The sequence below is a fragment of the Galeopterus variegatus genome, unplaced genomic scaffold (assembly GCF_000696425.1).
Source record: "Galeopterus variegatus unplaced genomic scaffold, G_variegatus-3.0.2 Scaffold2258, whole genome shotgun sequence".
Classification (NCBI taxonomy): Eukaryota; Metazoa; Chordata; class Mammalia; order Dermoptera; family Cynocephalidae; genus Galeopterus; species Galeopterus variegatus.
In genome coordinates, this window is record NW_007728369.1 from 263,962 (window position 1) to 286,738 (window position 22,777).

The window sequence follows — 22,777 nt, forward strand, 5'->3', positions numbered from 1 at the left end:
GGCCTGGGGCGCGGGGCCCGAGCGTCCGCGACCCCGAGACCTCCTCGGCGGCCTCCGCTCCATCGCGGTTCTGCCGGGCTCCTCAGCCGCGAGGGAAGACCAGAGACAGACGCGGACTAGGACCCGCGCGGCGGCGTCGAGAAAACTCGACTGCCGCTCCTGCGCCGCCGCCTAGATCCCGGGCTCCTCACGTGATGTTTGGGGGCGGGGCCGGCAGTTCTCGTGGGAAACGAAACTGAATTTTCTTTAAAGGGGTGCAATCGAAAAGGAAAGGGAAACTGGAAGGATTCGAGAGTGGCTTGGGAGGCGGTCAACAGGCCGGTGGCGTGTGGTAAGATGGGCGGGAGGACTGGAAATGTGCCCCCGGGTGGGTAACGGCCGCCTGAACTCCCAGATGGAATGGCTTTCGAGGAAACACTGCAGTTCCACTAGGAGGCACCCTGACACGGGCTGACTTGAAGAGTTTCCTGAAAATTCAGTGATAGAGAAGCTAAAAGTTTGCTAAGCTCTCTTTTGCAGGCTGAAGCCACAAGACCGCGATGAAACAGGAGAGCTATGCAGTCGGTACCCCCCTGCCCCTACCTTGGTGCCTGGCAATGATCTGCTTCCTGTTAGCATAGTTTGGCCTTTTCTAGAATTTCATACAAATGGAATCATACCTAACTGGTCTTTGGTGTCTGGCTTTTTTCACTTAGCATAATGCTTTCACATGCATCCAGTGGTGTTTCATCAGTAGTTCCCTCTTTGTTTTGCTGAGTGGTAGTCTATTATATGGATATACCACAATTGATTTATCCATTCACCCTTCGACTCAGTCCTGTCCAGTTTTTAGCTACAATGAATAGAGCTGCTATGAGTATTTGTGCACAAGTCTTTCAGCAGACAAATGTTTTCATTTCTTTGGGATGAATACCTGGAAGTGGAATTGCTGTCCTGTGCTAAGTGTAGGAATATCTTTATAAGAAACTGCCAAACTTTTTCTAAAGTGCTTTACCATTTTGCATTCCCTTCAGCAATTTATGAGAGTTCCCGTCACTGTATCTTTGCCAGCAGTTGGTATTGCCAGTCTTTTTAACTTTAGCAATTGTCATGGTTTTAATTTGCATTTCCCTAATAACTAATGATGTTTCGTGTGCTTATTTGCTATCTCTAGTTCTTCTTGGTGAAGTGTCTATTCAGATCTTTTGCCTATTTATTAATTTGATGGCTTGACTTATTATCTAAGAGTTCTTTATGTATTATATTAGAGTTCTTTACATATTTTATACCATGTCCATTATACCATGTCCTGTGTTTTGAAATATTATCTCCCAGTCTGTGGCTTGCCTTTTCATTTTATTAAAAGTGTCTTTTGAAGAGCCAAAATATTAAATTTTGATGCAATTTATCCTTATTTTCCTTTTACATAGTTATGCCTTTTTTGTCCTATTAAATCTTTGCTAAATACAAAATTATAAGATCTTCTTGTGTTATCTTCTAGCAGTTTTATAGTTTTAGGCCTTTGTTATTTTTCAAATGAATTTTTCTTAATAGTGTGAGGTAAGGGTAGATAGAGGTTCATTTTTTTTCCTCATGGATTTCTAGTTGCTCCAGATTGCCTATCCCAATTGAATTGCCTTGATGTCTTTGTCAAAACTCAGGTTGCCATAAATGGTTGTATTTATTTCTGGATTTTTAATTTTGTTCCATTGACCCATATGTCTATTTTTACTACAATACCACACTGTATTATTTACTATAGATTCAAAGTAAGTCTTGGGGCTGGCCAGTAAGCTCAGTTGGTTAAAGCATAGCCTAATAACACCAAGATCAGGGTTCACATCCCTGTACCAGCCAGCCACCAAAAAAAAAAAAAAAAAATTCTCAAAATCAGTTCATACAAGTGCTCCAACACTGTCATTTTTCAGTGTTGTTTGGCTATTCTAGGTCCTTTGCACTTCTGTATACTTTTTAGGATGAGTTTATCAATTTCTACAAAACTGATAGGATTTTGATTGAGATTGCATTAAGTTAGATCAACTTGGGAAGAACTGACATGAGCATGATCTTTCTTTCTATTCATTTAAAGCTTTAATTTCTTTCAGCAATATTTATATTTTTCAGTATACAGTCAAACATATTTTGTTAAATTTATCCTTAAAGTATTTTTTTTATATTGTAAATGGTACTTTTTCAAGTTTCAGTTTATGATTGTTATGAGTATACTGAAATAACAATTAATTTTTATACGTAGACCTTGAATCCTGAGACCATGCTATACTTACTTAGTAGTTCTAGTAGTTTTTTGTGGATCCCTTAGGATTTTCTATGTAGATGTATGCCTACAAATAAAGCAGTTTTACTCCTTCCTTTCCAATCTGTATGCCTTTTCTTTTTTTTCTTTGCCCTACTGTATGGACTAGTACCTCTAGTACAATGTTGAATAGAAGTGACGAGTGACGTTCTTGCCTTGTTCCCAATTTTAACAGGAAAGCATTGTCTTTCATCACTAAGCATGAGGTTAACTGTAAGTAGGCTTTATCAGGTTGAGGAAGTTCCCTCTAGTCCTAATTTGCTAAGAGTATTTATCATGTTTGAGTAAGTGTTGAATTTTGTCAAATTTCTTTCCTGCCTGTACTGAAGTAATTATATTGTTTTTCTTTCCTATTAATATGGTGAAATGTAATTGATTTTCAAATGCATTTTTGGGCTAAACCATACTTGGTCATGAGGGATTATCCTTTATATATTTTCTTGGGTATGTTTGATACATTAAACTTCTGTAAAGGATTTTTGTGTCTATTTATAAAGGTATTTGTAGGTTTCTTTTCTTGTAATGTCTTTGTCTGGTTTTGGTATTAGGGTAATGCTGGTGTCATAGAACTAATTGAGAAGTATTCCTTCTTCCTGTTTCCTGAAAGAATGTGGAAAGTTTGGTATTATTTCTTCCTTAACTTTTTAGTACAATTCATTCATTTGCATTTGAAAAAGTAATGTTGGTGGTGGAAGGCCTGAAGAACACAACCCAAAAGTCAGATCCCTATGATTTAGGGATTATCTTTTTATTTAAAATTCAAATAGAATAAATCTGAGCCTTCATTCCATTTATTGTGGAAAACAAACAGGTCAAAAATAGCTCCGAGGATTCTCTAGGAGATTAGATTTCTCCTGGCCACCTCTCATTCTAGTGTCTTTGTTGACTTCTGTATCTGTTGTTTGTCTGTCCTCAGGTGATTCCTGCCGTCTTTCCACATCAGCAACGCAGCATGAACTTCACCCCGTAGTCTTTCATTTTCCAAAGTACCACTAACACAGACTTCTGCAAATGGTTTGGGATGAGAGCAGGCATTTACAGAACAGCTTACAGTTTGTTTTGTGTGGGTAAAATAGAGAGATGATCAAGGTATAATTTAATGAGCCACACAGTTTATTGCCATACAAAGAGTTTTCTTTTCAGTGCCTAAAGAGGGGGAGAATAATGAGAACAAATCTCACAGTGCATATACTTGATAGACGAGGTACATACACTACATAGTGAATGAGTTCCAACTTAGGTCCAATTATTAAACTCCAGTTGCTCAGTTATGATGAAAGCTGGCTTCTGTAGAAAGTAAAGTCTAACTAAAGATTGAAGTTTGCCTTTATAAGAGCGGGTTTCCCAGGATAAATGGTATCCAACGCAGTGGAGATCGTGATGATCCCGCCAAGCTACAGGGTTGGTTTTGATGTTGGTGGGTAAGGCTTCAGAGATTAGCTTGAAGGCTAGTTGGATGGCCCTGTGGCAGCCTGAGCTGTCAGGCTACAGAGTGTAGCCCACCACGGCCCAAGCTCTCAAAGTGTCTATCAAACTCTTGGGTTCATATATATTTTGGAATCCAGTAGTTGAGGTCAGTTACTCACACGAGGGGCGGGGGGCAGGGGGGTCCTGATAAGGTGTGACGTCACATTACTGAAGGGAGGGAGAGTTAACACAGCAAAACATAAGAGTGTGTCACTCACAAAGCAAACTATGTGTTTGGAATCATTTCAAATGTACAGAGTTTAAAATTTAATACTAGATAGAACTGGTCCATAAAATTCATTGGCCATTTTCCATCATAGTTACATCTCTTCATTAATTCACTCCATAGCCATGATACTGAAACATAATTCATCCTCTTCACATTTCCCCAACCACAACTAGACAGGAGTTACTGGTTGGTCTCAGTTTTTAATGAGAATAATAATATCTGCATTTAGAGTGGTTCTTGGAACACAGCCTTGAGTATAATTATTCAGTGAATTAATGAATCCCTTAACATTTAGATTTTTCAAATAAAGTATTCAGCAGTTTGCTAAAATCAAGACTGTAGACACATTCCCAAATATAAAATACATGTCTCAAAAACATGTTGAAATTAGTTTGTTTTGTTTATTTTGTCAAACTTTAGTATGTCTTTCATACTTGCAGACAGTGTTTATTAGAGGTACAATAATATTTTTTAAAATATCCATCAGCTTTTAATATTCAGTTCATTTTTAAATGATTATTATTCAGGAAATAACTCAGTACAAGCAAACATTCTAATAGCAAAGTTAGGGATATAGGAAATGGTTTTTTGCATAATTTCATATCATGAATTATTCTTCATTCATCACTTTATTGTTTATCCCAACATTTGTCAACTAATCCTTTTTTATAAATTGTAAATTGACAATTTATAACTGTATAAATTTATGGGGTACAAAGTGATACTATAATTTTTCAATATAACATGGAGTCATTTTTTAAAATGTGGAATAATTAAATCAAGCTAGTTAACATATCCATCGCCTCAAATACTTAACATGTTTTGTGGTGAGAACTTTTGAAATTGACTCTGTTAGCAATTTCGAAATGTACAATACTCTATTATTAACTATATTAGTTAATGCTGTGCAATTGAACTCAAAAAGAAAACAACCCCTATTCTCCCTTTGACCATCATTTCCCCCTACCCTCCATGCAAACTAATTCTAACTGAAATCAATCAACCCCTTTGTTTTTTGGGGATTTTTTTTTTTTGGCTTTTGGCTTTTGGTGGCTGGCTGGTGCAGGGACCTGAACCATTGACCTTGTTGTTGCAAGGTGGCGCTCCAACCAACTGAGCTAACTGGCCAGCCTGAAACCCGTCAACACCTTGTACTAATTAGATGTAAGGAAGAACAGAAGAATCCAAGGCTGAGAAGGCCTGAGCATCTGAGGCCTCCCTGAAGCCCTCAGAGGTGGTTGGTTATTACAGTGGGAGCACGGGTGAGACAAACCCTCTGTTGTTGTTGATGGCTATTTGAAGTGCTTCCTCCATTCTTTCCATTGTAGAATATTTAGGGAGGTCCAGAATATTATGACATGTCACCGATCTTGGGCAATCTCTTTCACTGAAAGTTTCTGGACAGCGAAATACTATTCCCATTTCCTGTAAGCCTCTTACGTGCAGTCTATCATGTCCTGTAAGAAAAACTAGAAAGGAATAAAATGTGGTTAAGATTTGTCATAAACTAAAACTTAAAATGAAAAGGAAGAAATTGGTCACTTCATTGAATAAATATTTATTGAATGCCCTTGTGCAGAGAAAACTATACCCAGGGCTGTGTTGAACATAGAAAAATCATGACATTTGGACCTTGTTTTCTATGAGTTCATGGTCTAGTTGGGGGGAATTACATACATGAAAAGTAGTAGCAATATATAAGGAACTTTAATTTAGCTCAGCTGGGAATTATGAAGTTACGATACTAATGGACCAGGCTGGGGTGGTCAGGGGGACTTCACAGAGGTCACAACTACCTGATTGTCCGGGAGAGGAGCCCAAGAAAAAACCAGAGGTGGGAAGATGTAAGTGAACTCACTGCATGTACAGACAGTTGAATCACTGCACTGAGGCAAAAGTTTCTCACTAAAACAGATTAGAAAGGTAGTTTGGACTTGCAGAGAAATAGGTTGGATTTTTAGAGAAGTTAGAACTGTCCTCCAATATCCTCTGTAGCAACAAAAATAGCAAGAAGAAAGGTGTATCTTAGGAAGGCTGAAAAATGGGATGAGAATGTTAGAGAATAAGTAATTAAGTCTGCCCTAGAGAAACCTTAGGTTCTCACTAAGAGAAGTTCTTATATCCTGATGCCACAGAGCTTAGTGGTCAAGAGCCTGGGCTTTGGAGTTGCCTATTGGGTTCAAACTGGTTCTCACACTTATCAACTGTCTGAACGTGGGCAAACTACTAAATGCCCAAAGCCTCTTTTTCCTCATGTCTAAAATGGGGGAAAAAAATAGTACCTACCTCATAAGATTGTTATTGGGATAAAAGGAGGTAATAGATGTAAAGCGATCGGGACAGTACCTGACGGAGTAAAGCACACAGGAAATGTTGCTGCTGTTACTACTGTTGTCATCAGCTGTCATTGCGATTAATATAAAACAGACAGTTGACATTGCTCTAATATCATAGGACTTAGATAATTAAATGAAGATAGTGACATGAGATAAAAGGCTTAAGAGTCATCTGGAGTAAGGAAAGAGGTCACAATCTGAAAGCTGGAAGTGGGATTAGAGACATTGTAGAAAACAGTACAATAGCAATATCTCTGTTAGTTTTTAAGGGGAAACAGGCTTGTGTGAGAAAGAATGTTAGTCTAGAAGGCAGGGAATCTGAGTTCTAATCCTTGCTCTGTTGTTAACATGTGTGACCCACCAGTAAGAATGACTTCATTACAAACAAGATGTTTTTCTTTTTAGTAGATATGTAATTATAGATCTATTTATTACTGAAGTACTTACGGAGGAATTTTCTCTTTTCATCTAAAGTTAGTTTATGGAAAGCCTTCCAAAACATTCGTATAGTAGGATGTGATTTGTGGTATCCTTGCTCATAGTGTGAATTCTTAAGAGAAGGATAGAGAAAAATGGGTTTTAGAGCAGAATATATGTAAAAGTTGTTTGTAAAAATGGGGGGCTCTTTAGGTATCACCTACCATTTCAAATCGTTTCCAGTCATAATCAGTATCTCCATTTATTGCTGTCATTAGTTCTTCAGGCTGGAAAAGTCTAATTATCTCCTTGTCACAGACTCTAAAAAATCCCCTCTGAAATTCCTCATAGACTGCCTTTATGGAGATGTTGAAAATGTAATCAACACATTTAGAAACATAGTCTTTCCTTGAGGGAAGCAAAAAAATAAAAAAAAGTCCAATGACATGCCATACCAATGACTAAAATATTTTCTACTTTGTCCTTTTCCCCATTTCTACCGAGGGAAAAAAAAAAAAAATCAACCACTTGGCACAGCACATAATTCTGTATACCAAAGGGATATAAAAACCTAGCCAGCTAGAAAGAGGAAATTTAGAGAATATCAGCAGAAGGATTAAGATTTTATTTTGCTCTCATTTTCCTCAGTCCAGTCAGGAGGATTTTTTTAAAACACTAATCTGAGTATGTCATTCTCCTTCTTAAAACCTTTTAAAGGTTTCCTATTGCTGTTAGGTCAATTCCATACCTCCAGGGATCCCAAATCCCCACCATAATCTTATGCTCGCCAGACTCAGCAGCTCTCCCCGTTTGCATTTTCATCCTGGCTGTGCAGGCCTTCAGTTTACCTGCCTTGCTGTCTGTCTTTTGTAGTGAGGCCACAGCATGCAGTGTTTCCCCTTTACCTGGCAGCTACTATCATTCATCAGATTTCAGTTCGAACAAGACTTTCTCAGGGTCGATCCTTCTGTTCCTCTCCCCCTCTCCTCTCACAACACATGTCACTATGTGGAAATTCTTTCTGCAAGGTCTGTCTTGTACTACAGGGTGCAATTTCCACTACATGATGAATTTCCTGATGGCAGGGTTGCTACTGGAGGCATTCCACCAAAGACATCACTGTCTCGCACCCTTTGAGCAGTCTTTGTGGACTAGCCTATCTAGATCAACTCCCGTCTGCCTTGCCCTGTAACCAGTAGAGTGCTAGTATAGTTTAACAACCAGCTCTCTGAAAAGGAGGGAACGGGAGGGGCCCTCATTTGTAGTATTGCCTATTTCTGTGGTGTAAATATTCCCACCATAGCTTATTTCAAAGCTATTAACATTTTAATAATTAAACTCTCAACATTTTTGAAAATTTAACAATCAGCTCTCACAAACTGGCTCCAGCATAACCACTACCTATAACTCCCTAGACTTTTAGTTGGTTTTAATTTTCTTCAGAGTGCTCATCCTTATCTGACATTGTACTACATAATAACTTATTTGTGTATTGTCATTCTGCCCCACTGGAATTTAAGCTCCAGATTTTGCCTTTTTTGCTGCTGTACTAGCACATAGAATAGAGTATGGCACAGAATAGGGGCTCAAAAATATTTGTTAAATGAATAAATAGTGGAAAGTGCTGCAAAGGAAATATTTAATCCTGAATCCTTTCTCCTCTTCTCTTACACTATAACCTTTTTGTCTTTCTAACAATTAAGAAACTAAAATGATCATCTGAGAAGCTAAACTACATTTTTAAAGTATAGTCAGACAAACATTTTATTTATATTCAAGGTAGAAATTCTAGGTCTCAAAACTTACTTGTTGGTTTGGTCCACAGGTGTAGAGATCCCATTTGGAATTAAATCAACATCATTGTGGTCCCAATGTATCTGTAACCAAAACATATTCAGGTACCAAACATGAAAGTAAGTCTGAATAATCAACCACTCATAATACTATATTGCCAGTACATTTTTCCCTACGGTCCTGAAAATAACCAGGAACTAAATATTTATATCATTCAGCTTTTTAAATACATATAAAATAAAAAACCTACCCTAGTACATGTTGTACATTGTTTTTAAGCATGAATTATTCTGTTTAGTTGTTTACATTATCCACATTAGTTGAATAATCACTGTATCTTCACTTTATTTACAGCATATAATATAAGGTATCAAATGAGAAGCAGGTGGGGGAAAAATCTTGCAGTACAGAAGTAAAATATCTTTTAAAAAATAGATTTCATATTTAAGATACTATAATAAAATTGTTTTTTAAAAAACAGATTGAAGCTAAACTATAATCTAGCTTTCAGTGGTACTCACAGAAAAGTGTATGTAAAGTTCTTCTCCAATGTCATCAGCTCCATCATTTATAACTTCTTGCAAGCTCCTGGTGAAAATTTTGGTTTCAAAATTATATTTGTTGATCTTATAAAACTTCAAAAGTAATAAATGTTCAGTGGAAAAAATTGTGTATAATATAGAAATGTAAAAAATGTAAGTTTCCTCTCCTCCATCTTCCCACTCCCTCTTCCTAGAGTCAACCTCTCTCGGTTTGACTTGTTGGACCACCACTACCACATTAATACTGCTGAATCTTTGTGGAAATTTTAAAAAGAACCCCTTCCCCTAGACCAGTGATTCTCAACCAGGAATGACTTTGTCCTCCAGGGGACAATGAGACAGTCAGGAGACATCTTTGTCACAGTTGGGAAGAGGTTGCTACTGGCATTTAGTGGATAGTGAACCCAAATGCTGCTAAACATGCTGCATTGCCCAGGACAACCTCCCACAACAAAGAATTAAACTGCCCCAAATATCAATATTGCCAAGGTTGAGAAACCCTGCTCTAGTGTAAATCTAGCCAATGTATTCTTCCACTAACAGTACATGAGAAGAGTCTTTTCCCCCAATTTGTTGCCAACACCACAGAAAAACTTAACAGTTTTCAGTCTGTAAGCAGAAAAATGACACCTCATTTTCATTTTTTTTTTTCTTTTTTTTTTTTTTTTGTCTTTTTTCGTGACCGGCAACGGATCGCAACCCTCAGTGTCGCGCCTGTACCAGACCGGGACCGGCAACGGGATCGCAACCCTTGGTGTTGCGCCCGCACCTCGCTCAGCCAGTGAGCCGCCGGTCTGTATGTGGGATCCAAAGCCTTGGCGGGAGCGCCGCTGCGCTCCCAAGCGGCGCACAGTAGCAGTGCGCCACCAGGCCGGCCCTCATTTTCATTTTTATTTCCTCAATTACTAGTGAGGTTGAGCATATTTTCATTTTTTGATTAGCCATATATTTATAAATATATACACTTATATAGCCATATATATTTATATGTATGATGACAGTAATAATTAATTATAAGAGGAGCATTCGGCTTTTCTCCAGTTTTGAAGGTTTACTCAATTATAAGTCATGCTAAAATTCAAATTCATCTAAAGGGCATACATCATTGAAATTAATGAAAGACCTTGTCTGTGTGTCTCTCATGTGTAATGTTATTTATGCCTAAACAACTAAGACTTCCTGGATAAAGTCCTGAAAAAAGCAATTATATTTACTTACTTCCCCAAAAGAGGACTGAGTTCTTTTAAATCTTCCAATGATGGCTTTTGATCCAGAAGTTTCTTATACAGAGCCAGTGGGAAAGGAAGGTTGGCAACATTTAAATTGAATAAGGAGAGCCCACACAGCATCCCAAAGAGGAAATATCTTTTCTTCTCAAATTTAGGCTAGAAAAGAAGAAAAGAAATCCCTAAAGTATTATAAATAATCAACAGAATGCAGTGTTATAACACCAAGGTCAAGGGTTCAGATTGTCAAAAGAGGTAGTCAATAATAAAAAGGGATAATTAGATTAGTAAAAAAATTTTTGGTTCCATTTTCTAAAAGGCACAAATTAGAAACACAATGGGCTTCAGGAAAATAAAAATTTAAAGTTCTTACACAAGTTATAATACAATTTATATTTCTTCCATAATTTTCAATAAAATTAACAGTTCAGAACATTAAATAAATTAATTTTTTTCTTATTAACAGCATATCTGGAATATTAAAAATACACTCAGCTAGCCTTATAAATTAAGGTTTTCATGATTTAATTTTATAGTCTTTGCCTGAAAATTCATGTAGAAAAACGATGCCAAGAAAGGAAGGGGGCACCGTACACTTTCAGTGGGCATCAGGCACGTTGTATACATGTCACGAGTGTCCCCCCCGCCCCAGCAATGCATTCATAGCCTGGTGTGCATACAGGGGCAAGCCTGTGGTTCAAGAATGTGACTGGTGCTTCAGACCATCAAGGGGGTGGAAGAAAGGGAAGAAGGAAAGAGTCCTTATGAAGTTAGTGTCACTTCTCTATGCTCTGTAGTCCTGGATGAGAGAAAATACTGGCTCTGTCTGTCCAGGCCATCACTGCAGCCCAGTTGAGAGGCCACTAAACTGAAAATCCTAAGATTTCAATTCCAGCCCCAGTCTTGCTGTTAGCAGGTGTATGACCTTGGGCCACTCACATAATATTCTGTGCCTTAATCTACTTGCCCTATTTACTCCTTAGAGTAATTGTGAGGATACATTATAAAAATGTATTTGAATTTTTTAAGTGGGTTAAAAATACAAGTAATCTCCAAAGATGACCTCCCCTAATCTATTCAGTCTTCTTTCCCATAATTTGTAATATGTGCTCTGGTTCTGGCTGATTTTGTCTCTTCACTGAGCTGCACACACGTCAGATTTTTTTTTTTTTTAATCTCTGTTTTCTATTCAGCACTATAGCTATATAGCAGTATAGCGTAATGCTTAGGAGTAAGGGCTTTGAGGTCAGACAATCCTGAATTCATATCCTGGTTTGGTGGCTTGCTAGTTGTATGTCTTTGGGCAATTTATTTAATCTCTCTGAGCCTCAGTTTCTTCATTTGTAAAATGAGGATAAACCACTTGTCTCCCAGTATTGATGTAAGGTTTACTTTTCTCCTCTCTACACCCCACTTGTATCTCTTTGGTCCTTTTCATCTCTATCTGTAGTTGTCCGTTTTTGTGTTGCTTTAATAGAATACCTGAAACTAGGTAATTTATAAAGAACAGAGGTTTATTTGGCTCACAGTTCTGGGACAGCTGCATCTGGTGCAGGCCTCAGGCTGCTTCTAGTCATGGTGAAAAGTGGCAGGGCAGCTGGTGGGTGCAAGACCACATGGTGAGAGGAAGCAAGAGAGAGAAAGGGGAAGTGGCAGGGTCCTTTAAACAACCAGCTCTCATGGGAATAGAGCGAGCACTCACTACCCACCCCCCAGGAGGGTATTAATCTGTTCATGAGGGATCCACCCTCCATGACCCAAACAGCTCTCAGCACTGCCACATTCGGGATCAGATTTTGACATGAGCTTTGGGGGGGGACAACATACCCAAACTCTATCACTATCCTTTACCACCAACCTCAGGCTTCGCCTTCTCTGGGACACTTTCTCCAATCACTTCAGTCCCCCATTGATTTCTTTCTGTTGTAACAAGGAATCCCTTAAATTTATATAGTGCCCTGAAGTTTTCATGGTGCTTTCACACTTTCACATGCCTTATCTTGTTTTCTCAACAGCTTTGTAAAGCACATACAGCAGAGATTATGATGTCACCATAGGTGAGGAAACTGAAAACTCAGGCCAAATGACACACCCACCATCACTCAAGACTCAAACTTTGGGCTTCTGATCCCACAGCAGCACTTCCTTCCCCACCCTGCCATGCTTCTCAGTAACTACTACATGTCAAGTCAGCAAGCCGTAACTTAGAACCAGTTGGTAAAGTTTCTGGTGTGTTAGTGTTATCACTCCATCTACATATACAAAACGTTTCAAGAGGGAAGGGATGGTGTTGTATACTAATTTGAATTTCCCACAATATTTAATACCATATGGGAACCTCAAGAAATATTCAATAAATGCTTGTTGATTGATAAAAAATCCTGCTACTGGCATGCCTGTAAAAGATAGGAACCTCCATTTCTATCTTTTGGAAGTTTGATCATTTTCAAAAAAGTACAAACCACCTTTCAGTATTTTTTCACACCTATTCATCTTTCTCCTCCTCTTTCCTGTCCTTTATGGGTTCCAAAACCCACAATGCCATTTGAAAGAACAATTTGGAAGCTTATGGGAAAGAGGACCAATAAATAGAAGCTCAATATATGATTCTTTTATAACTGTTTGGTCCGTGTTACTAATAGAGAAATGAAGACAAGTTTTTTTTTTTATAACTTTGAAAAAGAAAATGTTTATAGTTCAAAGATATTAACAAAAATATAATCATTACAAAAAATGAATCTAATTTTTAGAAGTAACAGTTATCTCTAGGATTCTGTCAATAATTTCTCTCCTAATTTGAAACACTCTAGATTACTGCTTCTCAAAATTTAGGAAACAACCAAAATATCCACCAATAGGAGAGCAGGTAAAGAAATTGTAGTATATCCATACAATGGAATACTGCTGCATAATAAAAGAGAATAAACTAAGGCTATGTGCCACAACATGAATGAATCTCAGCAAAATTATGCTGAATGAAAAAAGACTATATTATGATTTTATTCATATAATATTCTCAGAAATCGAAGCTACTCTTTAGTGACAAAAAGCAGATCATTGGTTGTCTGGGCTCTGTAGGAGGGAGGGATTAGAAAGAGATGTAAGAAAAAAAAAAAGAAAAGAAAGAGATGTAAGGAAACTTTTGGCAATGATGGATATGTTCATTATTTTATTATGGTGATAGTTTCATGGGTGTATACATATATCAAAACTTAACCAAAAAATTAAAAAATAAAAGACTTACATTGACAGGAAACCACATGTAGGAACCCTTTTCAGGATACATGAACATTCCATATTCTGGCTTGGTCATCTCTTCAAATACACAATGGAAGAACTCTGATCTGACGCCTCCACACTCAGGACCAATCTCTTTAATAAATTCAACCTAAGGGAAGAGAAGACAGTCCTGGGTCCTGATTGAAAATACAATGCTTTGATCTTTATGGGAAAGTTTTAAACCTCTAATGACCATTCCTGTGGTCACTACAATTACCAGAGTCATACACCACTTACCTCCTTGCAATCTGAGCTCCCTTAATTTGCTGCTAAGCAGTGGAAGCCACAAACCTGCTTATCCTCAGATTGCTGTATAGTGTGAGTGCATGGATCCTTTATACCACTGTATGTACCAAGCGAAGGGGACGCTAGTAAGACTTAGCACTCACCAATGATGCTGACCAGTGTCCCGCAGCAAGTTTTGATGTGCATCAAACCCCTGAGCCACTAAATTCCCAGATTATTCTATCTCGTTGTCTATCTTCATCTAAGCATTCATACTTCACAACCTTGGCTACAGTCAACAACTATTTGTTTTCTCCTGCCTGTACCCTCATTAGGGCTTCTGCTAAATAGCCCACCCAGCCAGTCTGGGTGTGAGACCATTGCAGGAACCACCAAACCTGATTGCCCATAGCCCTTAGGTAAGAAATCAACTCCTTGGTCACAGACCATCATGTCTAAGAGCCTGCTTCACATTCCCATCTGGATATCCCCAAAACAAATTAAGCTTACTTCTGATTTTCTAATTTCTGCTCATTTACACTAGCAAGTGTGCCTATGCCATGGTCAGGACTCAGTCATAATGGGCCCTGACAACCTTGTCTTGTTCAGAATCTGTACTTTGATAGGTGGTTAGAGTGCAGTCTTTTAACACCGAGGTCAAGGGTTCAGATCCCTGTATTGGCCAGCCCACACATGCACTATCTATCTATCTATCTATCTATCTATCTATCTATCTATCTATCTATATAATTTTTTTTTTTTTTTAAGATCTGTTTTGAAGTTTACTTTCTTACCTCTTGGTTATTTCCTGTAGGGAGAATAATTTTCTACTGATTGCCTCACAGTTAAGATTTAAAGAAAAATAGGTGCAGAGGGAGATGTACAATTAGAAAATCTGGCCTATAAAATAGTTTGTTTTCTATTGGCGACCCATACTGGGAAATCCCTCTCCTATCTGAGCCCCAACCTCCAGGTTCTGTTTTCTCTGAGAGCCTAACTCTTCCCCTCATGGCTGATAGCAGTTAAGCTGCAGATCTATAAAATAAATTATTGTTATTTTAAGCCATTAAGCTTTGGGATGGTTCATTATGCAGCATTTTTGAGCTATAAGTAACTAATAGTTAACTCATAACCCAACATATAATTAAATATCCCATTGCTGTTCTCTGAAGGATAAGAGGGGAATTTGGAAACTATAAGACTGATAACCATAGTTGCAAATGCAGACTATTAAGATAGCCTTTATTACATTATATGAATGTTTCCCTCCACAGCAGAAAAAATGTTCAGTGAGACTTTTTATTATACCACTAATGCTTTCCAAAGGTCAGTGACTTCAACTTGGTTTAACTGACGCAGAGCATCTTCCACCAGGTGACTTCGTCTGACTCTAAGTATAAATGTGGGTAATGGAGGGAATTCATTCTTTCTTTGTACAATCATTTCCATCAAATTCCGGTATGCTGTGCCTTGTGACCCCTGGAAAAAGAAATATTTTAGTTGGATTCTCCTTTTTACCTCACAGGAATCCCAGGGATTATTTAATACTTGAAATAAACATATTTTGTGTAGCATAAACAATCCTGCCATTACGTATATGCTCAAATTGTAATTATTTAAGAAAAAGGACATCGTATCTACACTATGGAAGATACAGAGATCCTAGAGTTAGAGAAACTATGGCACCTAGGAATCATATATAGAGGATTAGTCACCACAGATGAACAGCTAAGCAATTTAAAGCTTTCTCAGTTCACTTATCATAGTAAACTCGATCCTTAAAGGCAATACTGGTATTGAACAGGCCGAGACATTTATCCACCATCAGTCTTAAGCAGGAGAGTGGTAGCACCATATTCCTCAGGAATATAAGGGCAGTTTAGGTGCTCAGGGATAATGTTAGCTGTAGGAAAAAGACAAGAGGAAGCTTTGTGGTCGTGGATGAGCCGGGCTGGGGTGGGTCCAGCCTAGGCAGCGCTCACGGAGCCCAGTGCACCGTTCACCGTCCTGCCTTCCTCCACGCTTTGCTGCCTGCCTGCACTCTCACATTTAGGAGCTTGAGTCTCGGACAAAGGTGTGCATTCCTTGTATGGTCATTCCAGTTCTGCTCAGGATCTACAAAAAACTCCTGGAACCATACATATACCCTCTGATTTCTCCTTTTGTTAGTTGCATATGGCCTAAAAAAGCTGTACAGGAATCCAATGATAGAAATAATGGCAAAGCAGATAATAATGGTGTGGACATGAATGGATTACCAACAAAAGGGCCATCAGAAACCTCTGATACAAAGAAAGACTGAAGCGATTTTCCCAAAGGATCTCATTGTTTTGAAAATGGACCCAATAATATGAATCACCTTTGTAGTTGTCTCTGACCTTTTTCTCTGAGCCCAGAATTCAGGATAGAAAGTTCAGATATTTACCTGATACTAATTAGGAAATACATGGTATTTATATTTAAAATATATTTAGTTATATTTAATGACCTCATTCCTGAGTTCCTTTTTCACTAATATAGCTTTTATTTCTATTACTGCAGTTTTAATAATGTGAATAAATAGAAGGTTTGTGCCAGTACACACTCTGTTACTGAATCTGTACTTAAAAATTCTTGTGCCCCTAGCATTTATTCACATGAATTTGACTGCAGTTTGCTCTAATTTCTTTAGGCTTTTCTTCTTTGAGTGGAGTACAATTTTACTGTGAGACTGTGCTGTGAAGGTACTCTGAAGGATAGAGTTTTGAGAGATGATAATGATGTGAAACATAAAAATGTAATCACTGTCCAGCACAAAGAAGCAGCTTACCCATGAGAGTAGTAATTACTAGTTATTGCTCTGAGGAAGACAGAAAATAAATAGGGAAATAGGGGAAACTTCTCTGAAAAACAAAACATCTTTTACATAAATGTCTAATATATATTATAAAATTCTAATCCTTGTTTCATTCCTTTTACTGCTACAAGTATATTAAACATTCGCTTAAAAAAAAAAAAAGACAAGAGGAAAGACTTGCTCAGAGAGGATCTGCTCCTCTTCTTCAAATAACTATAATTCATCTACCCCATCTCCATGGGAACTCTCTAAAATTATGCCACAAGTGGCCTCATTTGATCTAGTATTGCTCCTGGCTACCCTAAATAGTACTTCTCTTTAGCTTTTCTGAATTCCCTCACCACTTTAGTCCCTAATCTTTGTTTCTGCTGAATTCCTTTGGATTAGAAATCTAGTGTTGAACTTGCTACGCTTGCTTTGACTTTGAACACTTCTAGAATATCACAAGGACAATAAAGGAGTATTGTGGACTCATCAACCCATGTAGCCCTTTAGGGGCCTGTCTTGCAATAGTGACAGCAAGACCAGGGAATAATAGCTATCGTATTGCAGGTTTCTAGGCAGGGAGTGTTTGCTCACATTGGCTTTCTACATGTACCTCATGTGCATGTAGCTCTGGGCTTGAGAAATCCCTGCCACAACTATGTACTGAGAAATTTATACGTGATTACACTAGATTCTTCTAGTTTTTCCTTAAGATGTTTTTTGGAAAGAATCTCCAGGTTTGTAGGGAAATACAACAAGTCCCATTTCTGGTTCTTTCTAGTGGTAGGTTATCTCCTCCTGTGTCCCATGAGTCTGCAGCATCAGCAATATTGATAGCTGAACAATACGTTCCATGGCTCTGAGTGACAGGGAGTGGCCAGCAATGTTCTCCACTGGTTAAAGAAGAGAGAGGGGTCCATACCTTCTCTTACCTAACCAAGAGCTGGACTGGAAACCTACATTTATTTTATTTTCCAGCTTCTCTACTCCAGTTCTCTATACATTGATTTTCCCCTTGTACACTGACACATTTGAATTGGTAACCCAGTTTGGAGCTTACATCTTAGACTATGTCCATCATCTCTCCTTTGGAGAGCACGATTGTGATGTCTACTTTCCAACTTCACTCATGACAACTACAAATAAGAGTTTTCTTGTCCTCAAAACTTTCCTAATCCTTCATAAAGTGGAACCTGCCTGGGTTCACTGTCCACTCAGCCCTCAACTACTTACTAACAGAGTAGTCAGATTAGACAGAGAGAATCATTGCCATAGAAGAAAACACCATCAAGGGAAGGACTTGTTTAAGGGAAACATGGGAAAGTTATGTTTGGGAAGAAAAGGCTTAATTTATTTTCTACTTTTACCAGGGATGTTAGGAAAATAAAAACCATTTAATAATTGAAAGAAGAGCTGGCTGGTTAGCTCAGTTGGTTAGAGCATGGTGCTGATAACACCAGGATTCAGGATTTCATCCCTGTACTGGCCAGCTGCCAATAAATAAATAAATAAAAAGATTAAGAAACAAAAGGAGAAGACCTGGTCAAATCTATTTGTAAATATGCTGATAACAGACACCAATAATAGTAACTAGAGGGAGAGTCCTTATCTATGGAGTGCTGGTAGCAGGATATACCCTGTCTGTCTAGGTTCCTTATTAATAAATAAACCTGGAATTTATGGATTTACAGGGGATGGTACATTGGACAATGGCATGTAAGCTATATAATTAATAGGGTATAAAAAAAGAATGTTTTATAACTGAAATGGCTCCTTTTGTGCATGTGATGTCCCAGACTTTTCTGTGTTTCACCCAGATGACCTGTATCCTTTAAATTATTAATAAAGTCAGCAATGGGTATGATTCCTGTGAGTCTTTAAAGTATAAACATCACAGATAAATAGATAGAAACCTTTCCTGAGGAATGACTTAGAAAACTTCAGAAATAAAAAAATTGTTGGAAATTCTTTAGAATATGTCTGGGTGATGAGCATGATATACACTTGAGAATGAAGGCTGATGGCAAAAAAAGAAACAAAATAGTATGTAAATGTTATGTGGGAATAATACAACTACCAGAAAAGAAGTAGAAGGGTGAGAACAGAATAAACTAATTGACCGACTCACAGGCATTATGTTGAAATAAAAGAATATCAGTTGGAGCTTATAAATCAAGCTCCAAGAAGCTTAAGGAGACACACAAATCCAAAGACTGACACTAAGAACATAGTAGTAACTAAAATTGGATAGAGGAGGAGAGGGAAAGTAGAGAGAAGGAATAGTTTATTAGGCAGTTTCAGTAAGTGCTCACAGTAGGAAAACAATGGATACTATATATAAAAAAGTGAGGACTACGACATTAAATAATAAGAAATTCAAATTAAACTGAAATTTTATGATGCCTCACCAAATTGGAAAAGATCACAAAGCTTGGTAATACTTTGCATTGGTGAGAGCATGTGAAAGAGGTATTTGCAAACTCTATGTAGGGTAATTTGGCAACATCAAATAATTAAAAAGAAAGGTCTAAGCATTATTCTGTCTTCCCATGTGAATGGTTTCTAACCATTTTAGGGTAACCAAATACCCTGACTGATAAGGAAATGCTCTTCTTTACAGAATTCCAGTTAATGACTTTGAAAAGAATGATAGGCTTACAAATATTGTCATATTGCCAATCTTAATGAAAATAATGTATGAAAGTATTAAATAAAAAATTGATGAGAACATTACAATGGAAGAATTATGTGGTCACCACATGAACCCGCTGATGAACCTCAGCATGAACAAGAGTGAGACAATGAGCAATAATGCACCAACATATGGAGATAGGGAAAGAAATTGGGCCTGGGATTTGCTTTAAAATACTTCAGCAAAAACAGTAACAACTACAAAAACAACAAAAGTGATAGATGAATAAAGTGTTGCAAAATGTTGATAACTAATCAATCTTGGTGATGGGGTTCATTATGTCGTTATCACTACTTAATATATGTTTGAAATTTTTCATACGTACCATCATCTTTATATATGAATTAGCTTGCAATAATTTAATTTTGGATAACAAATTGAAGATAAATGGAAAGTCACTGAAAATAACAAGACTGGGGTTTTTTGCAGTTACCTAAAAAAAAAAAATAGTAGTTTTGATAATTAAAAAAAGAAAAAAACTTTATTCCTTTACCTTATCACCTTAAATTATTTCTCTCTATACTTTTTGGCATCTGTTTTTAAGAATCCAAAATGACCTAGAAACAAATTTCCAAGAAAATGCATTTGTTTTGTGAGGGAAAGATGTTTAAATTTTTAATAATTGTCTAATTTAGCAAATTCAGCATTACAATGAGAAAATGTTCAAATCTTGATTTATCAAGGGATATCTACCCAGCTACCACAGTAAGATGTCCCCTTTCAAGTATAAAAATTTCCATAAAAAAATATTTTTCTTACCAGGTTGTTATTCCGAAGAAACAGTCTTTGTCTCTCTGAATAAAAGTTCAACAAGTTCGAGAGTTCATTTATGTTGAAAGTATTTTCTGGCAGTAGACAGTTAGCTTTGTTTACCTTAAAGAAAACATGACTTGTGAATTTCATTTTCTATTGATAAATGATTTAATCTATAATATGTATTTACATATATAATAGTATGGCTATTATATAGATAGTTAAAATAGAGGTCTACAAAGTGAAAACATTTGTCAATGATGAAGTAGAATTGTATAAAATTTCCATTTTCTGACCTATAATTTCTCCAATTTTCATAAGGAAATATTGTTTAACATATAAGATGTTGGATCCCCATTCCAGCCAGCTGCTGGAAAGAAAAAAAAAAAATTCAAACCTGTAATTTTAAAAACTTCCCACAAAGAAATCTCCAGATCCAAAAGGGTTCATGATTAATTCTTACAATCATCTAAGGAAAATAATGCCAATATTATATAATCTCTTCCACTGAATAAAAATAGAATATTTCCCTGACCAGCACCAGCTAAATCAGAAACCTGAGAGGGACATTATGAGAAAGTAAAACAACAGATGAATCTCATTCATGAGCATGTATACAAATATTCTAAACAAAATATTAGCACACTGAATCTTTGAGATCTATATCTATAAAACATCTTGAGCAAGTTGGGTTAATTCAAGTAGGCAAGGTTAGTTTAACAGCTGAAACTCTTTGTATTTTGCCATGGAGAGGTTTCTATTCAGATCTTTTGCCCATTTTTAAAAAAGACTCTTAGCAAACTAGAAATAGAATGGAATTTTCTTAATCTTTTTTAAAGGTATCAACAGAAATGCCACAGCAAAACATAATCTTAATGTTTTCCCTTTGAGATCACAACAAGATTTAAAACATTATACTGGAAGTCCTAGATAAGTAAAGAAAAAGAAAAGGAAGAAATAAAACTTATTATTCTCAAGTTATATGACTGTATGCAGAGAAGTACAAATAATCAACAGGTTAGTATTAATAGATAAATTTAGAAAGATTGCTAAAAACAAGGTTAATATACAAAACTTACTGCATTTCTATACACCAAAGACAAACAGAAATTTAACTTTTAAAAGAAAAAGTAGAGGGCCGGTCCGGTGGCGCACTGGATAGTGCGCCGCTTGGGAAGCGCAGCGGCGCTCCCGCCCGAGGGTTCGGATCCCACATACAGACCGGTTCCCGCTCACTGGCTGAGCGAGGCGCGGGAGCAGCGCCAAGGGTTGCAATCCCGTTGCCGGTCCCCGGTCCGGTACGGGGGCAACACTGAGGGTTGTGATCCGTTGCCGGACACGGAAAAAAGACAAAAGACAAAAAAAAAAAAATAAAAAGAAAAAGTAGATAAATTAAATTTCATCAAAATTAAAAACATTTGTGCCTTAAAAGACACCATCAAGAAAGTGAAAAGATAACACAGAATGGGAGAAAATATTAGCAAATTATATATTTCATAAGGGACGTAAGACAAATAAACCATTTTAAAAATGGGCAAAAGATCTGAATAGACATTTCTCCAAAAAGATACAGAAATGGTCAATAAGCATATGAAATGATTCTCAACATCACTAGCCATCAGGGAAATGTAAATCAAAACCTCAAAGTGAGGGCGCAACACCGAGGGTTGCGATCCCGTTGCCGGTCCCGGTCTGGTACGGGCACGACACTGAGGGGTGCGATCCGTAGCCGGTCATGAAAAAAGACAAAAAGGAAAAAATATATATATATATATATATACAGAAAAAAAAAAAAAACCTCAAAGTGATATAATTTCTCACCCACTAGGATGACTATAATTAAAATGGCAAATAATAACAAGTGTTGACAAGACTATAGAAAAATCACAACTCTTATACATTGCTGGTGGGAAAACAAAATGGTGCTGTCCCTTTGGAAAATGGTCTGGCAGTTCTTTTTTTTTTTTTTTTCCCTTTTTTTTTGTCTTTTTTTTTACTGACCGGTAACGGGATCGCAACCCTCGGTGTCACACCCGCACCAGGGACTGGCAACGGGATCGCAACCCTCGGTGTCACACCCGCACCGCGCTTAGCCAGTGAGCAGGAACCGGTCTCCACATGGGATCCAAACCCTTGGCGGGAGCGCCGCCGCGCTCCCAAGCGGTGCACTCTCCAGTGCGCCACCGGGGCGGCCCTGGTCTGGCAGTTCTTCATGAGATTAAACTAGAGTTGCCATATGGCACAAAAACTTGTACACAAATGTAAATAGCAGCATTATTCATAATAGTCAAAAAGTGGAAATTACCTAAATATTCACCAGGTGAGGAAAGGATAAATAAAATGTGATATCCCATATAGTGAATTATTTATTATTCATCAATGGAAAGGAATAAAGTACTCATTACATGCTACAAAATGGATGAACCTTGAAAACATTATGCTAAGTGAAAGAAGGCAGTCACAAAAGAACACATCATGTGTGATTCCATTTATATCAAATGTCCAGAATAGGCAAAATCTGTAGAGACAGAAAGTAGATTAGTGATTGCCTAGAGCTGGGGCAGAGGTGAGAGGATTGGGAGTGACTGCTAATGGGTACAAGGGCTTCTTTTTGGGTGATGAAAATGTTCTAAAGCTGATGGTAGTGAAGGTTGTACAACTCTGAAAATACTAAAAACTATTCCATTGTACATTTTAAATGGT

General features: G+C 37.4%; 1 protein-coding gene and 1 pseudogene across 1 annotated transcript in view; one reads left to right on the forward strand and one right to left on the reverse strand.

Annotated features, from left to right (window-relative positions):
- Positions 1 to 5,061: 5,061 nt before the first annotated feature.
- Positions 5,062 to 22,777, reverse strand: part of HERC6 (HECT and RLD domain containing E3 ubiquitin protein ligase family member 6) — a gene marked incomplete at its 5' end in the record, with an annotated part of 41,685 nt that continues 23,969 nt past the window's right edge. Inside the window, 10 exons of the mRNA XM_008581087.1 lie at positions 5,062 to 5,458; positions 6,773 to 6,875; positions 6,967 to 7,150; positions 8,549 to 8,619; positions 9,058 to 9,124; positions 10,297 to 10,463; positions 13,549 to 13,692; positions 15,117 to 15,287; positions 19,647 to 19,754; positions 20,081 to 20,194. Coding sequence (XP_008579309.1) covers positions 5,235 to 5,458; positions 6,773 to 6,875; positions 6,967 to 7,150; positions 8,549 to 8,619; positions 9,058 to 9,124; positions 10,297 to 10,463; positions 13,549 to 13,692; positions 15,117 to 15,287; positions 19,647 to 19,754; positions 20,081 to 20,194 — 1,353 coding nt within the window. The remainder of the gene's footprint in view (positions 5,459 to 6,772; positions 6,876 to 6,966; positions 7,151 to 8,548; positions 8,620 to 9,057; positions 9,125 to 10,296; positions 10,464 to 13,548; positions 13,693 to 15,116; positions 15,288 to 19,646; positions 19,755 to 20,080; positions 20,195 to 22,777) is intronic.
- Positions 15,705 to 16,110, forward strand: LOC103597266 (annotated as a pseudogene).